This window comes from Molossus molossus, unplaced genomic scaffold (assembly GCF_014108415.1).
Source record: "Molossus molossus isolate mMolMol1 unplaced genomic scaffold, mMolMol1.p scaffold_m16_p_23, whole genome shotgun sequence".
Taxonomy (NCBI): Eukaryota; Metazoa; Chordata; class Mammalia; order Chiroptera; family Molossidae; genus Molossus; species Molossus molossus.
The window spans coordinates 14,051,573-14,062,123 of NW_023425359.1; the positions used below are offsets into that span (position 1 = coordinate 14,051,573).

The 10,551-nt window shown below is 46.6% G+C and overlaps 1 protein-coding gene across 2 annotated transcripts in view; it reads left to right on the plus strand.

The window, feature by feature from the left end:
* PARP1 (poly(ADP-ribose) polymerase 1) overlaps nt 1-10,165 on the plus strand; it is a 42,274-nt gene extending 32,109 nt beyond the window's left edge. Inside the window, exons 15-23 of one of the 2 annotated variants that reach the window (XM_036277435.1) lie at nt 917-1,000; nt 2,451-2,573; nt 3,121-3,249; nt 5,209-5,307; nt 5,785-5,937; nt 6,965-7,092; nt 7,843-7,904; nt 9,239-9,353; nt 9,621-10,164. In XM_036277435.1, coding sequence (XP_036133328.1) covers nt 917-1,000; nt 2,451-2,573; nt 3,121-3,249; nt 5,209-5,307; nt 5,785-5,937; nt 6,965-7,092; nt 7,843-7,904; nt 9,239-9,353; nt 9,621-9,702 — 975 coding nt within the window. In that variant the 3' untranslated portion in view covers nt 9,703-10,164. Of the gene's footprint in view, nt 1-916; nt 1,001-2,450; nt 2,574-3,120; nt 3,250-5,208; nt 5,308-5,784; nt 5,938-6,964; nt 7,093-7,842; nt 7,905-9,238; nt 9,354-9,620 lie in introns of both variants that reach the window. The other variant, XM_036277436.1, reaches the window with a different exon arrangement.
* The last annotated feature ends 386 nt before the right edge of the window (nt 10,166-10,551 follow it).

A 10,551-nucleotide genomic window follows, 5' to 3' on the forward strand; every position in this document is an offset into this window, starting at 1 on the left:
ACCCAAGACTGAGAAGTTGATGTACAACTAGTAACTGGTGACCAGGTCTTCTGGCTACAAATCTCATGCTTTTTTCCACTGTAGCTTATCACCTCTCTTGATGGTAGTTCCCAGGGTGGTGTAAGCATTAGCAGTACTACCAAAACGAATGTTTAACCTGTTGGGATGACAGGTTTGAAAGAGACGCTATCAACTTGATATAAATAATATATGTTAAGAAGCTTTCTCTTTTGCCCTGGCCGGTTTGGCTCAGCGGTTAGAGTGTCGGCCTGCGGTCCAGAGAGACCCGGGTTCGGTTCCCGCTAAGGGCACGTACTTCAGTTGCAGTTTGTCCCCGGCCCTCGTTGGTCGTGCGGGTGGCAGCCACTCGATGTGTCCCTTCACGTCAATGTTTCTCTCTCTCCCTTCCTCTCTCTCCCTCCCACTCTATCTGTACAAAAAATGGAAAAATATCCTCGGGTGAGGATTAAAAAAAAAAAAAAAAAGAAGCTTTCTCTTTTAAAAGTCATTTTCACCACTGCACGGTGGTTTTCTGTCCAGGGACTACCTTGGCTCTGAGACTCCCAGGAAGGCCATCTGGGCTCACCTCATCCTCACTTTGGAATTAGTTGGGAATTATGCTGAAACTTCCAGAAGTGTTGGGCTATTTCACATGAAACACAGGGATGGGAGAGCCCTGGTTGGCTTATCCCTGCTGTACATGAAGTAGCAAGAATCTTCTCATAGACTCTTGGCCTCTGCAATGGGGGTTGGACTGCAAAGTCTGAGGACTTGGGGCACTGCATCTCAATGTCAGGCACCCTCTGAATGCTTCCATCAGGGCCCCAAGAGGCCTGAGAGGGTGATTGGTCCACCTCTCTCATCACCATGCTCCACAGTACCTGACTTTCAAAGGGGAAATCCCCTGTCTTCTCAGATTGACCTCCAGAAGATGCCCTTGGGGAAGCTGAGCAAAAGACAGATCCAGGCCGCATACTCAATCCTCAGTGAGGTCCAACAGGTAAGCGAGGGGCCAACCCCTGCTCTGTCCCAGCTGCCCAGTGGTTCTCTTGGGCCAACCTTTGCTGGCCGAACCCCTCCTCTGAGGAGTGCAACAGTACCTTTACTTGAGGTTAATGGACATTCTGGGCCAGTCTATGATGATTTAGATTTTTTTCAATTCAACAAGTGTGATAGAGTGCTGCTGCTTATGAAAGATGATCACAAGACCAGTGAGTTAGCAGTGTTTCTAGTGATCAGATATGTACTAAACTTCCTGTAAACTTGATGAGGAATTTGGTTCTACCTCAAAAAATCTGATTTTATTTTGTGTGTCATTAAGAATTAGGCTGAATTTATTTTGTCATTACTAGGAAGTTATCAAATAGCTAATGTCTTAATTTCATTCATGTTCTCCCATCCGCAGAGCCTTCAAGCTGTGCCCTGGGGGGTTCCACTTGTATTTGGGGGTGGGGGAGCAGGTTTGGTTTAGCTTTTAGAAGAAAAGCACACAGGAAACTGAAGTTGGGCCGGGAAAACGGCTTTCTGGCTGAAGCTGGAGTAGAGGCCCTGGAATGTAGCAGTTAAATCCACTTAGAGCTGGGCTCAAGCAGTGGCCTGTTACCATCGGCTGAGACGTGAAGGGCTTTCCTCAAGCCCAAGCTCTTTCCTGTTCTAAAATCTCCGGGTTGAAGGGCTGGGGTGGTATCCTTACCCACTGCACAGAGCAGGCTGCAGCAGGCAGAAATTTTATGACTTAGAGGAGCTGATGTCCCTGTTAGAAGCAGGTTTGTTGCTTCAGGCCTGCGGGGTGCCAACTTGGCTGCCCTTCTGCCACCTAGGATGTCTGCCAAGTATGCAGTATCCTGTGGTCCAGCTCCTCCATCTCGTTGTGCATTTATTGAACACCGTGTGCATACAGCGTGCTAATTGTCATTGTGGCAGGAAGGGGAACTTAACCCTTCTGTGCCTGGATACTTAGACCCCCTGAAAATAAATTCCTACTTTAAATATGAAGTTCAGTGGATGAAAGGGGCCAGACTGAATTTTATAGCAATGGTTGTTGTTTTTTTCCTTTTTAACGTTGTCTTATGAAAAGTTTTCAAACATACAAAAAGTTGAAAGAATTTTACAGCAGTTTCCATGAGCCACCACCCAAATGCTACAATTAACATTTTGCATAGCGGTTCTCTAACTCCACAGCTCTTGGTACAAAATGAGATTTTATGGGAAGCTGACTGTGTGCTGAGTCTCAGGGTTTGAGGATGGGTTCCTGCTGCTGCAGGGTAATGTGACACCAACAGGAAGGTGGTCATCTTGGAAATGTCCCTGCGTTTCTTGACTTGCTGACTCACTGGGCTACCTCAGGACTCCACTGCCACACCCACCTTCTAGAAGAGAAAGCCCAGCCACGTGCTGTAGGCTTGGAGCTACTGCCTCAGCCTGTGTTCCATCTGTCCCCTCCCCTAAAGGCATTGTCCCAGGGCAGCGGTGATGCCCAGATCCTGGATCTCTCAAATCGCTTCTACACCTTGATCCCCCACGACTTTGGGATGAAGAAGCCTCCACTCCTGAACAACACAGACAGTGTGCAGGTAGCACGGAGGTCCTCGGGTCTGCTGGGCTGTGGTGCTGCACAGGGTATTGCCCCTGCGGCTTCTCCACACCATGGTCCCTAAGGGCAGGAGCCAGTTCTGGGAGGGCCACTTCTGTGTCGTCATTTTGAAGGGGGGTTTCTACCCACATTGGTGGAGACAGACCATGGGCAGAACAGATGGTTTTCCTCCCTTGCTCCCCCTCATCAGTCTGGGAAAAAGCCGTGGGAGTGGGAGAGGCTCTCGTAATAGCATCTTCATTCCTGGTTTCCCTCCCTGCCTCACAAGGGAGCCAGTGATAAGTGGCCACCTGTCACCAGTGTGTGCAAGAGGAAAGACGGGTCTTACCACAGCCCTTTTTAGCATTCTAAGGAATCTCAGTGGTGTTCACTATGAACAGGTGACAGGCTGTCCCTAATCAGCTGGGAGTTGCCCCCCTTTACTGTCCATTTGGATCTATCTACATGTAGGTTTTCTGTCACAAAAGTAGGCAAGTCTTTCTCCCTTACCTTGGTACCTAGCTCAAGGATTTTCTTTGTTCCTCTAGGCCAAAGTGGAAATGCTGGATAACCTGCTTGACATTGAGGTGGCCTACAGTCTGCTCAGGGGTGGATCTGATGATAGCAGCAAGGACCCCATTGATGTCAACTATGAGAAGCTCAAAACTGACATTAAGGTAACAAGACCCACCCTTTTTGAAGCATCCTAAACATTCCCAAGAGCTACAGTCCCCAAACCTAAATGTGTCAGGATCTCCTGGAGCGCTCTCTAAAACAGGTTGTTGGGGCCCTAAAATCCTCCTTTCTATCAATTCCTGGTTGCTGTTGGTGGTCTTTTGAGAACCTCAGAGCATTTCACCTACAAATAAGCACCTTTTTTTCAAGGTAGACTTTAAGCCAGGGACTCAGTTTGGAGAGACTGGTTTTTGAGGAGATTTACGGAAAGGTCATTTTTTTCCTTTAATCTAAAGCGGATCTCTGGTTTTGGAGACTTGTGGCAGGAAACCTAACAGGTTTGTTAATGGTTTCCCATTTCAGAAGTGGAAATGTCTGATGGCAGCTATAATAAAAATACAGTGCCTGGCTTCGTATTCTCTAGTTGAAGTGGCCACGTTGACTCAGAGTCCATGAACTTCTGCAGAGTCCATGAACTTCTAGGGCTCAGGCCTTCCTAGGGTAACCTGAAAAGGAATTTTTGCCTCAGATCCTAGCTTGCCCTGACCTTGAGCTTCATCTCATCTCCCATGTGCCTCACTATTCAGCCCCTGTGTCCTTCTCTGCAGTATTTATTATAGGGTCAAGTTCACTAGAGTCTGGTGAGCCTGGTAGGGTGTATTTACATACTAAAAAGAGCCTTTGCTCCTTGTTTAAGACAAAGCATAGATCAGTAGGTCTGAGCAGGGTAAGACACCAGATGTTACTTGTTTTGCCCTAGGGGCACCTTCGTGATGGGAATATTATGGAATCGGTTTTCTGTGAGGGCATTGTTGTTGTCTTCCCTTATAATTCTGAAGCCTTTTAACTAAGGGGCTAGGAGGAAGGGCAGAATTTCTAGATTTCTGAACTTTGGATAAGAATATGAAAATAGGCCCTGGCCAATTTGGCTCGGCGGTTAGAGCATTAGCCCGCAGACCTAAGGATTGCGGGTTCAGTTCCCAGTCAGGGCATATATTTCCCTTGCAAGTTCACTCCCTGGTCCCTGTTAGAGTCGTACAGGAGGCAACCTATCGATGTGTCTCTCTCACATGGATGTTTCTTTCTCTCTCTTTCCCCCTCCCTTCTCTCCTCCCTCCCTTCCAATCTCGCTAAAAATCAATGGAAAAATATCCTCTGGTGAGGGTTTTTTTTTTAAGAATATGAAAATAGAACACACAGCCTTTCTCATAACACACTCTGATTACCACAGATTATATTAACTAGTTGAGGGGTAGTTAGTGGGCGGGTGCTTTGAGCCATAGTGTACACGGCCCTGAGGAGTCAAGAGATGGAGCCCTGGCCGGTTTGGCTCAGCATTTAGAGCATCACCCTGCAGACCAATGAGTCGCGTGTTCGATTCTGGTCAAGGGCATGTACCTTGGTTGCGGTTCGTCCCTGGCCCTGATTGGGGTCATGCGGGAGGCAACCAGTCGATGTGTTTCTCTCACATCAGTGTTTCTCTCTCCCTCCCACTCTATCCGAACAAAAATGGAAAAAATATCCTCAGGTGAGGATTTTTAAAAAAAGGAGATGGAGCCTCCATCCCCATCCTCAAAAGCCATGCAGTTAATGGGATCCTTGCTGCTTTTTTATTGCAAATCTTGGTTGTGGGTTGTCTCCTGACCTACATGTCTTAACTCCATGAACTGCACTATTATCTGGGAGCTGGCTCCTTGTTCTACAGGCTCTCCGTTCACAGTGAGCCCCAGATTTCTAGCTTTCCTCATAGCCCAAAGAACGCAATGCACAAGGAAGTGGGACCACTAGCTTGGGATCTCCCCAGCTGTGAGGCCTGGAACATGGGCTCTTAGTCTCATTTGTGCTTTTATGAAGGCCATGGTTATATGATCTGTGTGTCAGCTGAGCCTGCAACTATTCTTCCTGCCTCTGTGTGCCTCTCCTTGGGTCTCCCCTTCTCTGATACCAAGACACCCTTCTAGGTGGTGGACAAAGATTCGGAGGAAGCCAAGATCATTAGGAAATATGTTAAGAACACTCATGCGACTACACACAATGCATATGACTTGAAAGTCCTCGAGGTAAGAATCTCTTCTCCCTGCACCCTCTGCCAGCTCTTGCCGCTCCTTCCTCCAACCTGGGCCTGGGTAGAAAGGAGCAGTTAACTTTGCTGGAAATAACCAGGGGAAGTGACTCATTTATTTGTTTAGCTGAAAAATTAGTAGTCTCGTGGTTTGGGAGTGGCTTTACTCTGTTTTAAAGAACATTCTCTATCCTAAAACCTGGTTTTAGAATTGGAAAATATTATCAGAGATCCAGATGAAGTGCCTCTGTTGTGCATCTGCTACACTTACTGTTCATTTTCCTGGCTAGTCTCTGCTAGATGGAACCTTGACTCGTCAGGGTGCTCCATGCCAGCCTGGTTGAAACACCTTACATACTTCAAGATGTGTTAGGTTTTTTGATAATTGGTCAATTCTTCTGTATCTAGTTAAGTCCTTGGGTTAACCAGAGTAACAAATAGCTTCTTTCATCTTTCTCCTTAATACTCCAACCAGATCTTTAAGATTGAGCGTGAAGGGGAAAACCAGCGCTACAAGCCGTTCAAGCAGTTGCATAACCGAAGGTTGTTGTGGCACGGGTCTAGAACCACCAATTTTGCTGGGATACTGTCGCAGGGTCTCCGGATCGCCCCACCTGAAGCGCCTGTGGTACGTGCCTGGCCTGGAGAGTGTGGGTGGGCAGTACCTGTCTCTGCAGTTGGCTCCATAAAGAGTTTATAGATACTTAGGTGAAAAAAAGCACGTGCCCCAGTGAATAAGGGGCCTGTTTAAAGATGTAGGTGTTGGCTCAGCTGTGGCTGACAGGTGGCTGTTGCCAGACATCCCTCTCCAGACCCTTAGCACAGCCGCTAGGTAGTGCCTTCACCCTCATTCCTCTGACCCAAATTCTGTCAGTGGTGTGACTGTACCTGTACCAAGCATAGTTTCTGGAACAAAAGAAATGAAGTGTCCAGGCCCTGCTGTGAGTGCAAATTGGGATGTTGACATGCAAGGAATAGACTTTGGCCATGAGCCATGCTGAGTTGCCATCTGCTTGTACCACTTCCCAGCTGGATGACCTCCATGAATCTCCACTGTCTTCCTCGGGAAAATATGCTAATAAATGAGTAGAGCCTTGCCCAGACACAAGGGATTGTTATGTCACCTGTACTACAGAAGTGACCAGCTGAACAGGAACTTATCGGCAGTCTTCCAAGCCACTGTAGGGTTGTAAAAAGTGGGGAGGGAAGAGGTTTAAAGGCTCTCAAGTGCTGTGCAGTAGCACATGACTTGGGCAATTGACCTAACCTTTTTGAACCTCGTGTTTCACTTACAAAAGGGAATAAAAATAATAGCCAGAATTTATTGGGTGTTACATGTGCCAGGTTCTAGTTTAACTAGTGTTTATTAACTCATTTAATTTTCACAATAGCCACATGAGATTCTTTTCCCCAGTTCAGAGAAGAGGGTGAGGTCCAAAGAAATGAAGTACTTGCAGCCCCTCAGTATCTGGCAGACCTGGGATCTGAACAGGCTGGCCAGGAGTTCAGGCCTCAGTGCCCTGTTAGGAGCGTTGAGAGAATTGGAAGTGACTGTTGCAGCACTCAGCTTGGCACCTGGCTTACTGGTACTTGGTAATAGGTGTTGCTGCTAACTTCCCATTAGGTTTTCATCTGTCTCTTTTCCAACCTTCCAGACAGGCTACATGTTTGGGAAAGGGATCTATTTCGCTGACATGGTCTCCAAGAGTGCCAACTACTGCCACACATCTCAGGGAGATCCAGTAGGCTTAATCCTATTGGGAGAAGTTGCCCTTGGAAATATGTGAGTATGCCTGGCTTTGGGGGCTGGTGGCACTTGGAGAGCATGGAAGGGATGGGCTCTAGGAAGGAGAGCTCCCGTTGGCTGGGAGGTGACCCTAAAAATTCCCTTCCACACTTTTAGGACCCACCAGTTAAGTGGTGAGTAGCAGAAATCTATTTAAGTGGAGTGAACGAGGGAGATGGAGGAAAGTCTCACCAAACCCAAGGACAGGTATAGCCAGGCCTCAGGAACAGGCAGTGTCCATTCTTTTTGGGGACTGGGAAGCCGAGAGGTGGACTTGCAGAAAAGATGGTCACTCCATAGCCCCCTCCCCCTGATGATGTTTAGAGACCAGCTCAGATTGAACTGGAGTCTGTCCCAGTTCTAAATACCCTGAAGAGAAAATCTGATTGGTCCAACTTAGATTGGGTTCACTTTGGTTCCATCAACTGTAACCCAAAAAAGGCAGGTTTATGTAATAGGCCATGGGTCCGGGGATCATGGCCTGAACAAACACCTCCGGAGTGGCCAGCCATGTCTCTAAACAGTATTGTTTCTTGAAAGTGGCTCCAGAGCAGTGATTGTCGACACAAACCATTCAAAGAGAACCACACCTTCCATTTCTAAAGCCAGAGTGGGAGGGAGTTCTTAGCAGTGAAAATGGACTGGATTCTCTGGAGTTGATCTCATTTTCTCACCTGACCTTGTTCTGCAAATCAGAAGAGCCCTGTGTCCCTGGAGGCTTTTCTGAGACTGTCCTCTCTTGAATAGGTATGAACTGAAGCATGCTTTGCACATCAGCAAGTTACCCAAGGGCAAGCACAGTGTCAAAGGTAATGGGTTTCCAAAGCTGCTGCTATATCCCCAGTCACCCTGGACGGCACAGGAGGGAGCTTTCTTTCCCCCCAAGAGACTGCATTCCTGTAGCTAGCTGTAAAATAGCCAGAGGTTCTTTTAAAATGTTTCACTTTCTGTGGCTGCAGTGAGTGTTGCAAATGCCGTGGGAGAGTCTTGGTGTAACCAGGTGTGTTGGCATTGCTTTTTAATCTGTTGGCTCCAGCACTGTGGGACCGCTAGGGACCTGGTGGCACTTCAGGCATCTTGGATTGTGAAGCCCGTAGCACCTGATGAGTTAGGAGCCCCATCTGCCTGTTTGGAGTAACTGCTTTTGAATTTCTGCTCAGCAGAAATATAATGGGGTGAAAGGGAGCAGCATGCACTATTCTTATTAAAAGCACTTAAGGCTGTACTGGCTGATTTGGCTCAGCAGTTAGAGTGTCTGCTCGTTGATTGAAAGGGGTCGTGGGTTCAATTCCCAGTTAAGGGCACGTACCTGGGTTGCAAGTTCAATCCCCAGCCCTGGTTGGGGTCGTGCAGGAGGCAGCCGATTGATGTGCGTCTCCCACATTGATGTTTCCCTCTCTTTCCCTTCTTCCCTTCCACTCTGTCTCAGGTCAGTGAAAAAGTATCCTCGGGTGAGGATTAACAACAACAGAAAAGTAGAAATAAATAAAATCACTTAAGGCTGGTGCCCTAGAAACTTGATTTATAACCTGCAAGGTTTTTGTTTTGTTTTTTAATATGTTTTTATTTTATTTTTTTAATTTATTTTAGAGAGAAACATCCATCTGCCTCCTCATGCATGCCCACTACTGGAGATCCAACCTGAAACCTGGGCATGTGCCCTGACTGGGAATGGAACCAGGACCTCTCAGTCCACTGAGCCACACTGGCCGGGCATACCTGCAATTTCCTTTTTTTTTTTTTAATTCTCACCCAAGGACTTTTTTTTTTTTTTTTTTTTTTGCATCTATCTTCAGATAGAACGGGAGGAAGAAGAGAGAGAGAGAAACATTGACATGAGAGAGAGAGACATCGCGTGGTTGCCACCCACACAACCCCAACCGGGGCCAGGGACAAACTGCAGCTGATGTACGTGCCCTTTACAGGAACCAAACCCGGGACGCTCTGGTCCGCAGGCTGACGCTCTAACTGCTGAGCCAAATTGGCTAGGGCTGCAGTTTTTTATCTGGAAGAAAGATAGAGTATGGAATTCATATGTCTTTAAAATGAACACATAGACCCAACATAAATGGAAGTCATCTCTCAGGAACATTTTAAACATCTATTCTCACTGTTCATCTCACTCATGCCTTCTGTTTTGCAGGTTTAGGCAAGACTACCCCTGACCCTTCAGCTAGTACTACTCTGGATGGTGTAGAGGTTCCTCTCGGGACTGGGATATCGTCTGGTGTCAACGACACCTGTCTGCTGTATAACGAGTATCCTTTCACTAGCAGGCTGTGCGAGCATGAAGGGATGTTCTGGGACTGCAGAGTCACTTGTGCAGCCAGTTAACCTGGGGCAGACTGGTGAGAGACTGTCGTTTAATGTGTCTCATGGTGAGTGCCCTCACTGGCCTCTCCCTTTACCAGGTGTAGAAGCCCAGGTTGCAGGGTGTGACCGGCCTGAGCATTCTGCCAGGTTGCGGGCAGCACAAGCACTTGCGATCGTGAAACCATTTGCTCCTTGACACACTTCCCCTCCAGGTACATTGTCTATGATACTGCTCAGGTGAATCTGAAGTATCTGCTGAAGCTGAAATTCAATTTTAAGACGTCGCTGTGGTGAACTAACGTGTGGCCGAATTGCAGCCCAGTGACTGGTGTGAAATTGCCTGTGTGCTTTGTACTGACTAATCAGGCAAAGACCTCAGCTGGGTTGCCAAGGGCATACCGTCACTGACCTCCTTGGAAAGATTTGAACACTTGGTCACATGTTAAACGATTTTTCCAAATTTTTCAAATCCATTGTTCAGGTTGGTTGGGGGAGGGGCTGTTGGGGGATTTTTTTTTTTTTTCCTGCCAGCCATAACCCTGGTAGGTTCAACTGACAGAGGAGAAATTGGGAAGAAGCAAGGGTTTTTTATCTAGACTAGTCCTAAGGGAAAAACCAAGCCACATTAGAACTTCTGACTTAATGGCCTTCCCCAAGGAAGAAAAAAGGATCTTCCACCCTTACTTTTAAGTGTTCATCTTTAGTTTTGGTTTTGCAAAAATGTTAAGCATTTATTTTGAGGTAAAAATAAAAACTAATTTCATACTATTTAGATTTTCTTTTTTCTTTTGCATTTATTGTCACCCTTCTAATTTGGGGTTTTTTTGTTTGTTTGGTGAGGGGTATGGAGAGACCAAAAGGAAGAACAGTAAAAGTTTCTCATACTTAGAAACAAAAGGTGCTTTTCTTTTCTGGAGACACTTGAATGTGGAAATTCTCAGAATATGTACTAAATTAAAAGTTGCATTTAAAATTCTCGATTTCCCTATGAGCAATTTTGTCTTCCAAATTAAAACTATATTGCTGATATATCCAAAGGCTAATAATAATTCTCGATTAATATGAAAATGGCTTCTGCATTTGTGTATTGTGTGTTTCATCTCATTCTGACTAGAGGTCTAGTTAGTCTTCACGGTGCAACCC